General features: G+C 35.4%; 1 protein-coding gene across 1 annotated transcript in view; it reads left to right on the top strand.

The window, feature by feature from the left end:
- The window catches only part of LOC122810502 (SH3 and multiple ankyrin repeat domains protein 1-like), a 4,213,494-nt gene that overhangs the window by 1,501,306 nt on the left and 2,695,501 nt on the right, over positions 1–16,687 (top strand). Inside the window, exon 5 of the mRNA XM_044082083.1 lies at positions 4,593–4,796. Within this exon, the coding sequence (XP_043938018.1) occupies positions 4,593–4,796 (204 nt within the window). The remainder of the gene's footprint in view (positions 1–4,592; positions 4,797–16,687) is intronic.

The raw sequence follows: 16,687 nt of genomic DNA, 5'->3' as shown, positions 1-16,687 counted from the left end.
CGGGGATCACTTCTGTGTGTCTGCTCGACAGTGGCACAGGAAAGTAACTTTCTTGGATGGCGTAAGCCAGGGAACCTTGTTGGCTAGGCTTACATAGGCCCTTGGGCCGATAGCCTAGTTACCTACCTATGAACCTGTGGAGGGGGGGTATCCACACAATGCAATCCTTGGACACTAAGTTTCAGTACTGAGAGCAGGGCAGCCCGTATTAACATCTGTGGTAACCAAAACTTTGGTGCCTAGAGATAGGTATTCTTTTCTGGGTTGGAGGGAGGGTATCCACACAATGCGGTCTTGGACCCTGGATTTCGGTACTGAGAACAGGGCAGCCCATATTATTATCAGTGGTAACCAAATGGCAAGTATACAATGCAGGGACCGAGAGGACACCAAGGCAGGGGAGAAGATATTTAAAAAAATATTGGTATTGTATTTTCAGAAATGAAAAGGAAGCTGCCTGAAGTGCACCTGTTTGGAACACAGAATAGAAAAAGGCATACAACAGCAAATGTAAATAATAATGTACATTTTTCAAAATGTAAGAGTGTTAGTTAAACCAATATCTATTCAAATATTTTTTACAAGTTTTTGTAATTGTATAATAACGTTCAACGAACCACTCCTTGAGCCAATAACCTACGACCACAAGTTAAAAAACACTTTTATTCGATCCACATAAAATAGTTGACTGTGCAAATTTTATCCACAAAAGCAGATCAATAATCCACTGTGTAGTGATAATCCACAAAACAGGTCAAGCGCATTCATCGATAGACTTCATCAGAACAGTTAATAATGGATACTGAAACCATTTATTATTATAAACTGATTAGCCAGGAACTTGTGACCCTCCCCCACAGGGAGAAGACCTGAAAAAAATATCAGTTTAAAGGTATATATATATATATATATAAACAGTTTCAGTGTCCATTATTAACTGTTCTGATGAAGTCTATCGACGAAAGCGCTTGACCTGTTTTGTGGATTATCACTACACAGTGGATTATTGATCTGCTTTTGTGGATACAATTTGCACAGTCAACTATTTTATGTGGATTGAATAAAAGTGTTTTTTAACTTGTGGTCATAGGTTATTGGCTCAAGGAGTGGTTCGTTGAACGTTATTTGTGGTGGTTTCCGCTCTTTTACACACCTCTCAGTGTTACAAGTTGTAATTGTATAATAGCACTCAGAATATCCGAAACTCCATCAGAAAAGGTATACAAAAGTTATATTATTAATGTAAAGTTGTACTGAGTACATGATACTAAAATAGAACTGAAGCTATTTTTTCTTGTCCAGGGGGACAAGAGATTGCAAACCTTTCTTTTGACATAGACAAGAGTGTTACAGTATGGAGAGCAGCTAGAGGAGAGATATATAGTCAACTTTCACAACACAAAGCAAAAGTATCCTTATAAAGCAACACTGCTATAAAATGCTACATATTGTAAGGAGAAAGGGCACTCTCTCAGTTTTACACTGTGTAAATAGTGCTGCAAAATGGCCTAAAATAGAGCCACAAGAGGAAAATATTGTGGTCTGTATCAATAATTCAGTAATTATTGGCTGGAAACCTTGTCTTTTTATTATCAGAACATTTGACAATAATCCCACAGCCATGTTTGATCAAGTAATCAGGGTACCATCAGCTTGTACGGTAGTGAGACAAAACTATCAAAAAACAGTAATGCACTTTAATATCTCATTCCCTACTGACACTACTGGCTGTATGAGACAAAGAGCTTGGTACAATACTCTTTTACGGGGTATGGGAACAGGCTTAGGTGCATTACTCTCTTGATATAGAGATATCGGCAAATGGATTAAAACTGATAGGCCAGGATATTTCACAAATTCTGCATTTACAGGCACAGTTGTTAATTACTGTATGGACATCACAAAAGATGCACCTGAATTTTCAAAAAAACTTTTGCAATGTTTTAATGACTTTTTGATTAGCAGGTTAGGGTTTGGTGTTAATGTTAGTAAATTTGTAGATTGGACTAAATGTACTCTGCAGTTTTTGTGTACAAAGGCAGAAAAATTAAGCACAAATAAAATTAATATCTAGCAATGAATATGTGTGGAGAGCTATGTTTAAAAAAATGGGTCCCCGAGTACCAACTGGATAGAAATGCATGGGCAGTAAATAGTCTGCATAGATACATATTTCACAGGAAAAGTTACACTTTATAATGTAACAAGTTCAGAAATAACTTGTAAAGTTGTAGTTTTACCACTGGTTTTTGGACCACAATTTTATCCATATCAGTATTGGCTACCCCAATTAGAGGGAAATTATATGAATTTACAAAATAAAACTCACAAAACTGAACATTGTACTCATACAGCTAATGGACTGGTGTGTGGTCAGCACTGACCAGTATATGAACCATGTGTCAACATTCTGTACATTTATGTAGATTGACAATTTTACCTTCTAGTTTCAAAATGTTCACCGAGATAGCCCCACAGTTTGTATGCATTGTACCAAATCAAAGTTTAACATTTACTAAACAGGGTCCTTTTGTAGGTTGTGTTAATAACATTACTTGTCTGATCTGGCATAATGACACACGTGTTTATTCCAGAAAATAAGGCTGCAATGCCTTTGCAATGGAATCCACAAGCTTTGTCAATGATTAATGTAGGATGTTCATTAGAGTCATTACATAGTCATAAATGAAAGCAAACCGTTAATTCCACAATTGCAAAAAGTTAATAGAACAATCCTAAGTCGCACATTAAATTCTGTAATTATAAAAAATAAGCTAATCAAGTTAGCTGGAAAAAATGAAGCAGACACAGCCCATAATTGGTGGGATATTTTTATAGGATTGGGTCTGCAAGGTGAAAAAAAATAAACTGGATTATACACGCAATTCTGGTAGTAATGTTTATCATTGTATTAACCATGTGTGATTGTGTTTTAACATGCTGAATCATTAGAAAGCTAAAGGTTTTGTTTCCTAATGTGTTTTCTGTAAATCATGGTGGAAATTATGATCTTACCAAAGAATTCATATCAATGTAAACTGTTTTGTGTATTAAAAAAAAAGAGAAAACTTTTAGAATACATACATTTAAACACTTACAGTAGTGCATGTACATTTCTGTTTGCTAGTATATATATATATATATATATATATATATATATATATATACACGCATTAAAGGGTTAAAATGTTCTTACCTGAGAATAAGTAGAAAAGTAGGAAAATAGTTTTATGGCATCTGTACTGTGTGTCATACAAAATGTTTTGTGACTAGTACAGCTGCAATGAGAACTGCAGGTAAGGATGACTCCCAAATTCCTGACTAGTACAGCTGCAAGGACAACAGGAGATGAGGATGACTCCCTAAGACTTGAAGGTTGCCACATAAGCTGATTTTTTGTTCTACTTCAAGGTAAATTATCGACAGACTGTATGACATCACACAGACTTCAAAATATGGATTTCATAGACAGGATGAAAATGGTACAAAAAGTAATATAAAAGGACTATAAGACCAAATGGTAGCTCTGGTAATTTGTAAAAACATATAGTTTTGAAGTAAATGGAGAATTATCATCTATACCTGTTATGAAAGCAAACCTTGTACATTAAAAGCTGTAAGCTGTAACATATAGTACGTGCCTGTTATATTGAGAAGTTATTTTATTTGTAATTATTTTATTAGTACTTTGCGCTTAAGTTGATAAAGTACAGTTCTGTCAAGTATATTTATTTCCTCAGTGAGCAGACTAATAATTTTTCACAGAGTACTGATAAAATGTATAATTTGATGAAAAATGGTTACAGTAACCAGCAGCAGATAGGAATAAGTTAAAAGTTTCAATAAGTTATAATAGGCAATAAAATTGACTTTATAAACATATTAGTTAACAAATGCAAAAAAAAATAAAGTATTGTTAAAAAACCTAGAGAAAAGCTGTGTTTTTGAAATAAATAAATCTCAATACTTGGAAGAAACCACTAATTGTTTGTTATGATTTAGCTTAGCTCAGGTCAAGTTATATGCACCCAGCAACCTTCACCACCACCACCACTACAAATAACTGTTTTGCTCTTTCTGTACTCCCTCCATATTGACTTAGTAGTGTTCCATTTTTTGCTCTCCAATTGAGACGTTTCTGATATGAACCACTCCATCCAAGATATCCTGTTATAATCCTAAAATGGTACCTATACTACCGGTGTGCTGGACCTTTCTCTAGTACGTATAAAATGTCAGGCTCATATATATTTACCTTGTGTCTGTCCTTTGTCAGTATTTTTGGAGTATTCAATCTTGCAGGTAATGTGCATTCATCTGCAAGCAGGTTGAAAACCCTGTTTCTAATTTAGGACCTATTGAAATGATAAGATGCAGTGATAAATGCCTTAGAATGTTATATGGTGAAGCAAATAGCTTTCATTCATTTTTAAGTAAAAAAAACAGAACTCTGTAATGTCAAATTAAATGTTTTAGGATTTTTAAGATATTTATACTGGACATTTGCTTTTAGCACAATATGTGTAGAACTTTGTTAAATTTGTATGGATGTTATTTTTTGAAGGTAACATAGAATTCTCCTTTTTTTGCAGAAATGTATGAGGTTCAACCCTGATGCTACAGTATGGACTGCAAAACAGCGGATTCTTTGCACTTTAACTCAGAGCCTAAAAGATGTTTTGAATTATGGGTTATTCCAGCCTGCCAGTAATGGAAGAGATGGTAAATTTTTGGATGAAGAGAGACTGCTTAGAGAATACCCACAGCCTATAAATAAGGGTGTTCCATCATTAGAAGTAAGCAAAATATATTTAATTTGTAGAATTTAATAATAATGTGTGACTAAAGTAACCCAACTTAGCTTTCTTTTTATTTTTTCAACAGAAATGAACATGCAATGAGTACAGAGGCCTAAAAAGACTTAAATATTTCATTCCTAGATAGGCAAATGTAAAAAAAAATATATATATATATATATATATATATATATATAAGTTTACTGTCATATGTTTGATCGGACCTTGTGAGTTATTGTAATTCCGAACCATATGGGTGAAAATAAAAACATGTAATATAGAAAATGTTGACTGCAGGCATGGAAAATGCCAAATTTCACATTATTTGAACATTGTCCACACTTCCACAAGATGTAGTAGAGTGCAAAACCTGCACCCCCCACACCCACTGCTACTTATATATACAAACTCTGAGATCACACTACAGTGAGGGAAAGAGTACATTTCTCAATCCCCACTATAGTGCAGTCTACATTAAAATGTTGAAATGCATGACTAAAGTGCATTCGCTGTTCTGCATTTCAACATTTTTGTTTTCATTCATTTTTAATGTTGAATTGGGCATTCGGACTTAAGTAATTCAAGCAAAGGCCAGATCCGGCTTGAAGAATGTGAATGAGAGGTATCATTTTCTTGCAAGGGTTATTGATGAAAGGTTTAGGATGAATCTTGTGTTCTTTAACTTTGGTTTACTTATAAGCTGTTTTCTTTAGAAAATTATAAAAAAAAATGTTAAAAAATTTGTACATCAGTAGCTTTTCATTTTCTAGTTGCACTTTTCTTTGCAGAGAAAGGTAATCATTATTCAAAGCAAAGTCATCATTAACATTAAATAAAAGTAAAGATTTTGATAATGACAATGAGTCAGAAAACAAAGCTTTTTAAAAAAAAGCATCTAAGTCACTCCAAAATTGTTTTAACAGAGGACAGTCATAAGAAATGTGGAACCAGTCAGCTTTACATTCTTGCACACATTTCCAACAATAGATAATTTTGGCTTCACCAAATTTAACTAGTTTATTTGGAGTTAGGAATGCCCTATGCGAGAATTTCCAGGTAAATGTACTCCAATATTGTGACCAAGATTCAAGTTTGGATAATAACATATGAGATTATTCTTGAGACAAGCAAGAAATATGACCCGTAGTTATATGTTTCTGATATTTTTCTTGTGATTTTGAATTGTTTTATTGATATTTTATTTAATTTTGAAGTCTGATTTCCAATCTTAGACTTATTGTAGATAATGTCATATAAATTATTTATTCTTTTAGGGGATCCTTTAAAAAATGAGTTACTCAGGATTTTACAAAGATCATGAGAATGAGCTATCAAACTTTGTAGCAGTAAGAGATCATGAGAATCCAAATCAAACTTTAAAGTTGATGAATTTCTTTAACTTTGTTCTTTAATACAGTGTTGCCAACAAATTATATTTTTAGCTTCCCATGAAGTATGTTCATATGGACTTCGTCAAAAAAAATTGGTGCTACTAAAGGCAATTTAAGTTTCAAACCAGATTTTAATATTGACATTAGTAAGAATAATGTTTTTTTTTAAATTAAGTATAAAATGTATAAAATAAAATTTTGTAGGTATAGAACTATTATATTGTGTAATGTAGCAAAGGCAGTGATGGAATGTGTTCTTTTAAGGAGAAGTTAGCTGTAAGATTATTATCATTTTCTAAGATACTTAAATGTAAAGATTTCCGATTAGATAAATAATTTGGATCTACCCAGTTCTGGATGATTTTAAATACTGAAGCTTTGATATAGTAGTTTTCAACATCTGTAAATAAATCCCTTCTTGAAAAGCTATTCTATTTTTATTAGGGAAGCACAAAAATTTTAATGAAAGTTTATGTCATTAATAAGGTATTTTTCTGGAAAAAAGGGGCTTGAGCTATATGTATATCCAAAGCAAGTGTAGGCAAACAAAAATAACATTGCCAGCTGTATGCTTCTCTTCCCTTACTCCACATCTGAAGATTCATTGGGGTTTTATGCTACAGCTGTATCATTATTAACTATGTGTCACTTAAACTGGTTTAGCTTAAAATATTCATCATGGTGTTAAAATTTCATCCCATTACACTGCAGATAACCTAAACTGCCATGTTACCACATTTATTTATCAAAGAAGTAAAATTTGAAATAATCTCGCTCAAAAAAACTCATACCAGTAGATAAGTAATCTTCATTAGAGTCTTTTGTTTTATACAAAATTGTGTTCATTATTGCAGAATTTCTTCTGAAATGTTACTTAAACATTTCACTTATGAATAATGTCTACAGCTACTAATATTTCCACAGCTTGCAATCATAGCTTGCCTAAGTGCAATTAGGTTTTACATTTTTAATTGTATTAGTTTTAGCCTTGTGTTTACATGCGACTGCTTATAAGAATACCTTTTATAACTGACCATAAATTGAGAACCATGTTTTTTTTTATCAGTGCATTCTAATTGGGAGACTTTTTTTGCTCTAATTTGCATGTAAACTGTATTGTGTATTGTAGTCCCAAAGGCGGGGGGTTCTGTAGTAACTGACTTTAGTCCTGCTTAAGAGAAATGCCCACTGTCCTACTAGCAGTCTTGCTGATATTGGAACACTACAGATTCAGACATTCATAGGACATGGCATAATTTAGTTCAGGAAATGTTTAATGGTTGGCATGATGCCAGGGTAATCCTATGGGCTAGGCTGGTAAAGGCTTCAGGGCCATTTGCCTAGTACACGCCATGATCCTAAGATGGGCTTCCTAATGATACATAACCGGAATAACAAAATAATCTTTGTGCACCAGTTAATGTCACACTAAGCAAGAAATCCTTTAACCATAAGTTCTAATAAATAACTTGAGAGTTGGTGTTGGACAGGCGGCCTTATTTTTCCCTCTGCCATAAACACAACATTTGAAGATTAATGCTGTTTCCATTGTTCATGATTATAATTATTTTTATTACTACTTCTAGACCTAATTTTTAAAACATTCACCATAGCTGAAACATCCACAGATCTGTAATATATAGAAATAATTCCCAATATTCTTTTGGGTTCATCTGATAAAAATGTAATCCATGTATAAAAATGTGTTTAATTCTTCACTGTTGCACTATTGCTGTTTAAGTCAAGTATTCTAATTAAAGTCCTGAAGCTTCGAATATAAGCAAATATCAAAATGACAATGGGCATACCTCCCAAGTTCCCTACCAGCGGTAATAGATAACTTCCTTATTGTAACTATTTTCACTCATTCGTTTGGCAGATTAAAGGTGCACCAATCAGTTCTATATACATTTATGAAACATAAAATGCTTTCATATTTTTATTTAAACAATTCCATTCTATTCAAGCCTTTTCTGTAAATTAAAAGTGCTCATTTATAGGGAAAAAGGAAATAAACCTGGTTTGCTTGACAGAGGAAGAAACATCATTATGGAAGCTCTCACAACTTTACTAGTATTCATAGGAATAGATTCTGTCTTTTGTTCTTTTTTTTTAAATTTGTCCTAGAGTTTTTTTTTTTTTCTGAAGCTCTTTTCAGGGAAGAAGATGACCAGTCCATGTCTGCTGGAATGGGAATAATAATGCTATTTTTGATAAAGAAGCTTCCTCTAGCTTATTGAAGTTTTTTTCATTTGAGAGATGGGTTTTAATTTTAGCTGGATAGACTATTTGAGCTTTGGTGTTATTTTGTTTGAGTTTTAACCAGGGGTAAGCTTTTTTTCCTCATGTTCATTACTTTAAGTAATCATTGTCATATTTAATTAAGTTCTCTTAATAATTCAAAGAGGCTTTCCTCCAAGCAGTTCCAAGTACTAGCTGTTTGTCATTGTAAGAAAATAATTTTATTAAAATGGATCATGGTGATGATGGTGGTGATGATGCAGGCTTGCCTATAGCTCTGTGAGTTCTTTCAATACCATAGAAAGGCCCCTCTTGTAGATTTAAAATCTCCAGAAGCCAAGTGTTCAGGAAAGAAATTATATCATCACCTTCAATGTTTTCTGGAAGACCAAAAATTCTGATGTTGCATCTTATTTATCTGTTTTCCAGATAATCAGTTTTATTAAGGAGCCATGTAGAAGAAAGTCAATTTGGGATTGTTCTTCTTTTAGCCTTCCACCTATGTCATTCAAGGCAGTTTCCATGTCAGACATTTGAATTTGTTGTTGAAGTAATTCTATAAAAACATCGGTTTCTTTAAGGCAATTCTCTCTACAATTTTCTAAATTCTCTTGGAAACACTTCATTTTCAAGGATAATTCCTGTAGAGTGGATGTCACTAGTTGTAAGTCTTTACTCAAGGATGCATCAGTGTGAGAATGCTTGGAGTTATTTTCATTTGATGAGATAGTCATCAAATAATGACAGGAACATTTTTTAATATTTCCAACAATGTTGAAAACAATGAAGTTCAGACTATTAAGCTGTGAAAAATATTTCTAAACAAAATATTTTCCTATATTTATATATAGTTCTGCATACCTCTAAAACAATTGCTATCTTTACTTGGCCATCTTGGTTCTGTATTTCCTTGTTTAATGGAGCACTTACATATTCAGCTGATCATCTAAATTTCATGCTTTATGCTTCTAATACCAAACTGACAGAAGTATTTTCTGCAATACTTTTTTGGGTTCTGTCATAAATACGGGGGTATGACATTGCCTTATTAATTATAGGGCACATTTATACTTTTCTGAGATCTGATTCTTAGCCTCAAGTCACCACTGTAAAAAATGTTTATTCTGCTGAAATTTTTTCTGTACAAAATCACAGCAACTACTGTCTCTGTGTACACCAACAGAAATTTCTTCACAATGATTGTTTTTTTTTTCCTTTTGATTCTTTGTGGATCCCTGGAAATTATACTAATTTGGGGAGAGGTGCTTAGCCCCCCCCTGCACAAATGTTTATGGCATGATATTTTGTCATGTTGGTTATTTAGCCATTTGTGACCAAGAGAGGTGGCACCTCACTGCCTTATAACATGACCATTCATAGGAGAGCCCAGTTAAGATCATTTACTTTCTAATACAGAACACTTCAATTCTTTATGCTATGCAGGCTGATAAACCTTCAAGAACTTAGATTTAAAATTTTAGAACAAGATAACTTATTCATAACTAACAATAATTGCCTGTTGATATTTATTTTAAGGTACTGAAACTTTGTGGTCAGCAGAACAGGTTGGTGATAAGTATGGGATGAAATTACTGTGAATAGGCTAAACAGAATCCTAATTTCAGCAAACCAGCAACAAAGACGGTTTCCATGAATGTGTGTGTATATATAATTACAAATAAAAGTTTGTGTGTGTGTGTGTGTATATATATATATATATATATATATATATATATATATATATATATATATATATAAAGAGAGAGAGAGTGTTCCACTTTCTAATCTCAAAATACTGAAATCCTGAATTTCAGTATCTCGAGACCATAGTGTGATAGCTTAGCAGTAAAGTTCTGGACTGAGGAACCAAGGATTGCAGGTTTGAATCTTGCTTCAGCCTCTAGTCGACTGTGGAACGCCTTAACAAGTGTAGTCAGAGGAATTTTCATGGCCTCAAGCTAAATGCCTAAAAGTGTATAGTCATCCCCTTTGGCAAAAACAAAGTGCCCACAAATTATCACATAGGTGGTAATCCATTAAGTACAGAAGAAGTAATTAGGGACCTGGGGACCCAAGTTGATAGCAATCTCTCATTTGACAACAACGTGGCCAAAGTGGTTAGAAGAACATTTTATATAGCCCACCTAATCATGAAGGGATTCACATCTAGATCAGGGGAGGTCATCGTGCCTCTTTACTCATCCCTCATCAGGCCCATAATTGAGTACAATGCCCCTTTTGGGATGTACCTTACCAGACACCTGCAGCAACTGGAAAGACCCCAAAAGTACCTCACCAAGAGGATCAAAGGGCTCAAACAGATGCCATATGCTGCCCGGTTAAAGAAACTCCAGCTCTACTCAGTGGCATACTGCCTGCTCTGAGGCAATCTGTGCCTGACGTATAAAGCCATGTCCAACCCGGAATTAATGGATATGCTGCACCTCAGAAAATCCAAATCCCATAGAGCTGCGCGCTCGAGAGACTTGAACCTCAGCACTGAAATAAATAGGACATGCTGGAGGGACAGATTCATAACCCAGAGGCTCCCTTCACTCTGGAATAAAATCCCAGTCCAGGTTAAGCAGAGTCCCTCATTGACTCTCTTCAAGAGGAATCTTGATGAGTGGATGGGAGATCATAGGTTTACCCCGGGTATCACTTCTGTGTCACTGTTAGACAGAGGCACAGTATACTAACCTCGAAAAAGGGCACAGCAAAATTAATTTAAAATGGGTGGCGAAAGCCAAACACACACTGGCTAGGCTTATAAATGCCCTAGGGCAGATAGCCTAGTATGAACCTATGAACCTATAACGTCGAACACATGAAATCCCAAAACCGCGAAACACAAAATCGCAAACATAAACACACCATACACCACACAACACACACACCATCCTACCCACACTACAACAAAAAAACAAGCAAGCCCCCTGCACCCCCCCATGAGGGGAGCTGCACCTCCCCCCCACACTTATATTAACTCAGAGATCGCCCCAAACAAAGACAGCAAACTCACCACTAGACGCACTACAGGACCCTCGCACACAAACATCACATATGCAAACACCACCACTTTCAACACTTAAACACTCATACTTTTACCTGCCTACCCTAACCCACCCATAAAACTTCCAAACACACACACACACATATACTCAAACAAATACCTAAAACCCTAACAAAATACTCACTTGCCTTACATACCAGCCAAATCCACACACTAAACTGTACATGCTGCACAAACTATATCCCATGACAAATACTGGAACACCATAACAGTGAATTCATCATTTTTGGATTCGCGGTTATACAGTTTCGCGATTTAAAAAATTTGACTTTATGGTCTCGAGATACTGAAATTCGAGTTTTCAGTATTTTGAGATTATAAAGTAGAACTATATATATATATATATATATATATATATATATATATATATGTATAATATAAGGTCTATATCAAAACTTCGAAACTTGAAAAGAGCGAATGCTTTTACATCGACACCAACTAACCTAAAACACACAGCGTTGAAGGTATGGAACAGGGAAAAAATTGCTGCTCCAAAAAAAAAAAAACAAATCCACAGGCGAAATAAATTGGGGGATTTGCCCCCCACACCCACCAATGTGGGGGGCTGTTCCCCAAACACCCCACCATACTTAAATATACCGATTACAAGATTGCACCACAGTGGAGGAAATGGCAAAGTCTCGGCAGTGGCCCAGTGATTTTTTTTTCCCCTGGGAAAAAAATTGCTGTTTCTGCCATTCGACATTCTGTGGTTTCACTTATTTGCAGTCGATGTACAAGTGTTCGCTCTTTTGAACTTTTGACTTCCTAATATAGACCCATGTATAGGTTCATAGGTGTGTACTAGGCTAATGACCCTGGAGCCTTTACAAGCCTAGCTCATAGGATTACCCTGGCGTTGTGTCACCTGACTTTAGTTCTCAGTGCCTCTGTCGAGTAGGGCTACTGGAGTGGCAAAATATATATATATATATTTATATATATATATATATATATATATATATATATATATATATATATCCATCCACCATCATCTAACAATGATGAGATTTTAACCTCTGTGCTCCAAATTAATACTAATAAATCCATATAAATCATTTGCTCTTATATCCCCTCAGGTAATAACATCAATACTCTTGAAAATACCCCTAGCTGGCTCTCCATGTCCCTCCCACAAGAAACCATACTCCTTGGTGATTTTAATATTGACTGGAATGGCTGTACCTCTGCCAAACCCAACTACTCATATAAACCTTTTTGGCTTCTATCAAACCATTACCTTCCCTACCAGAACCCACAAACCTAGCAAGAAACAAATCACCTTAGACTGGATACTAGTTAACAGTAACCCCCTCACTTATAAAACAGGTATACTTCCTGACGACATAAGTGACCACTCTCTTACCTTCATTACTAGACAAAAAAAAAACTCCATTCCTAATCTAATAACATTTAGAACTGCCAGGAACAAGAAAAATCTCAACCCAGTAAACTTCCAAGCAGAGCTCAAAGCTTGCAATTGGTCTCCCCTTAAATACCAACCTCTTGACGAAGCAGTTTTATTCTTTAACAATAAATTTTTTGCAAATCCTAGATCAACATGCTCCAGCTCGCACTGTTAAAATTAAAAACAGACCGGCTCCCTGGCTCTCTAATGACATATGGCATAATATTCGACTAAAAAATAAAATCTGGTCCAAATGGAGGAAAACAAAAAACCCAACTGATCACCTAAACTTTAGACAGCTTCATAATACCACAAAAAAATCTATATTCCTTGACAAAAAAAAAAAAAACAAAAAAAACTACAACCTCAAAATCTAACAGACCCAACAGCAAAACCCACAAAAATTCTGGTCAGGAATCAACCATCTGCTCCATCCTGGACAGTCCAAAACAACTACCCCCTCTAATTTAACTCAAAATTCTCCCAACCAAATTGCTGACACTTTTAATAAATTTTTCTCTGAAACTGTCCAATTACTAGCAAATACTTTACCACCTGTTATTACTACAGAGTCACTCTCACTAACCAGTTTGCCCCAGACATTTAATCTCCAACCCATTCTGATATCTCTCATACACTCCGTACTTTTTAAACTTCAACCATTTACACCATCATCTGACCTCCTCCCAGCTGAATACCTGCAAATTGTAACTGGAGTACTTGCCTACCCTATTTCCATCTTAATAAACAGAACCATTACTGAATCCTACATCCCATCCATCTGCAAAGTCTCACATATTAGCCCTTTGCATAAGGGAGGTAACTCAAATGAACTCTCAAACTTGTGCCCCATAGCCATTCTCTTTCCCTTAGCAAAAATTATGGAGAGATGTATCCACCGTCAACTACTGCATCATCTCCTCCAAAATTAACCCACTAGTGGACTGCCAACATGGCTTCAGGCCATTCCACAGCACCACAACTGCACTCCTATCCTTTACTGACTGCATTAATAAAAATCGGAAAACTAACCTGCTTACTTTGGCTCTCTTTCTAGACCTCTCTAAGGCCTTTGATATGGTTAACCAACCAACTATGGTCAGATATTCTTAAATCACCTTCACTTGATTCTCAGGTCATAAAAATGGTTCCAAACCTACCTGAAAAATAGAAAACAAGCAGTCCTGTGGGACAACAACCTATCCTCTCAGCTTCCAGTCACCCTTGGGGTCCCACAAGGATCAGTTCTTGGACCACTCCTTTTTACTATTTTCATTAATGATCTGAAAACCTCCCTTCCCCAAACTACCCGCATAAAATATGCTGACGATTCGACACTGATCTGTGCTGCATCCTCTCTGCAGAACTCCAAACCAGTACACAAAAAGTCTTTACCTTAGTGGAAAAGTGGTTCCATCAACGATGTCTCCTGCTTAACCCCCCAAAAAACTAAATTATTATTGTTTACTCCCACACAGAAGTCCCCCCTATCAATTTCATAGTTACATCAAATAATGGTACAGAAATTGCTCCCAACACTACCACCAAACTCCTGGGTGTAACAATAGATAATAATCTTAACTTTGACACACACATTAATTTAACTATTAAATCAGTTAATAGAAAACTTGGATGCCATTATAGAATCAAGCCCTTTCCTCACAGCCTCAGCCAAGATTACTATTGCCCAAACCCATCTAATTTTCACCCTTCTCTATGCCTCCCCTATCTATACTAACATATCCAGAAAGCAATCTGAATAAACTGGCAACCTCTTATAACAACATAGCCAGATTTGCCAGCGGAGCCCCATTACAAACCCACCATTGCCAAAATCTTAAACTTCTAGGATGGCTGGAAGTACAAAACCAGCTACTTTTCCAGCAACTAATTTTTATCCACAAGATCCTACATCATCCCACAAATACTCCCATACTCTGTAATGTTTTTAATACCTATAAAAATCTTCCGACCCTAAGATCTGCTTAGAAGTTACAAGTAGCCACCATAAAATCCAACAATAAATCTGGGGACTGCTTGTTCTCTAACTCTGTTGGTAATACTTAGAACAAACTTCCAAGTGAACTAATATCCCTTACATCCACCCATCTTTTCAAGAATCAGTTAAGAATCTTCATAAAAGCCCAGTGGCACTGCCCTTGCTCCAATCCTGACTGATACTATTTCACCTTGTCTCAACACTTTCTCAACTAAAAACATTTTTTTTCTGATACTTTTCTCTCCTCTACTAGCTTTGTTGGAACAAATTTTTTGTACCCTCTTACTATGCTGGGTAAATTTATGTACATAATATGTTTTCTTGTGATACAAATGTCCGATAAGAAAATGTCTTCCTATGTGTAACCTTATAATTGCTGCTACAACATATGTTAATCGGTTACATACTTATGTAATTGTATTTTTCAGGGGTTTCTTTTGATTCTTTGTATAATATTTTTTCTTGGAGCTTTTCTCCTTGGGCCCCTACTGAAAATGGACATATATCCAGTTAGTCTAGCCCGGTCAACAAATGTAAAATAAAATAATAGTTTACCTTCATGATCTCGACGTTCATGTTAGTCAACCGGCTGAAGGTAAATAATGCATATCTATGTATATATATATATATATATATATATATATATATATATATATATATGTGTGTGTGTGTAGACACACACACACACACTTGACATATTTGTATGTCGTTATGCCACCTAAACTAGGTAGTTAAAACAACTGTTGCCAAGAGGATATTGTGGTGTCCCTTTTACCTATTGTATTTCACGTGCATTTCCTGCAAATTTTTGATCAATGTCTTTCTGGACCACACCATTAATCCTGAATAAGCTGAAAGTCTGCTATATTTGATTCCTTTAGAAATTGCCCTTTTAATTTTGATAATGCCTGAATTTCCATAATGAATTTGCTGGAATTATTATGGTTCTTTAGGATCTATATTATAATGCCGAAAAATCCTTTTAAGCGAATGCAAAAACACCGCCACGTATAGCGCGAACCACGATTATGTTGAACATACTAAACTGCAAAATTTAAAAAGTAGAAGTGTCATGGTTGGCCCGTCTGCAGTACAGCTCTGTAAGGTAAGTGTGCGATAGTTATGGACCTTAGGGTTAGGGTGCAGGTTAAGATAAGTGCATAAAAAGTCGAAGTGTCATGGTTGGCCCGTCTGCAGTACAGCTCTGTAAGGTAAGTGTGCGGTAGTTATGGACCTTAGGGTTAGGGTGCAGGTTAAGATAAGTGTATAGATAGGTAATGTATGCAAGGTTTAGTGTAGGGTTAGAATTAGGGTTTTGTTGTATGTGTGTGGATTATTTGTTTTGTTTTGGTATATCACTGTAGGGTAAGTGTGCGATAGTTATGGACCTTAGGGTTAGGGTGTGGGTTAAGGTAAGTGCATAGATAGTAATGTATGTAAGGTTTAGTGTAAGGTTAGACGTAGGGTTTTGGTGCTTTACTTTAGGGTTAGAAGTACGGTTTTGGTTAATGTATGTATGTGGTTTATTTAATTTGTTTGGGTAGGCAGTATGTAGTGGGAGGTGGAGTTGGCCGACTATGGGGATTCGACTTTTTGTATTTCACGGTTTAGTACATTCGACATATTCGTGTTTCGCGCAATACGTGTCGGTGTTTTCATTTTCGCATAAAGGGATTTTCGCTATTATAATATAGACCTGGTTCTTTAAATACTTCAAGTCTTTACATTTGCTTTACAACATCCATCCTATGGTAACCTCTCCTATACTAAACTCTAAAC

The sequence above is a fragment of the Protopterus annectens genome, chromosome 9.part0 (genome assembly GCF_019279795.1).
Source record: "Protopterus annectens isolate FY-2018-M chromosome 9.part0, PAN1.0, whole genome shotgun sequence".
Lineage (NCBI taxonomy): Eukaryota > Metazoa > Chordata > Ceratodontiformes > Protopteridae > Protopterus > Protopterus annectens.
The sequence above is the reverse complement of the archived record's forward strand: the minus strand, read 5'-3'. Positions and strand labels throughout refer to the sequence as shown.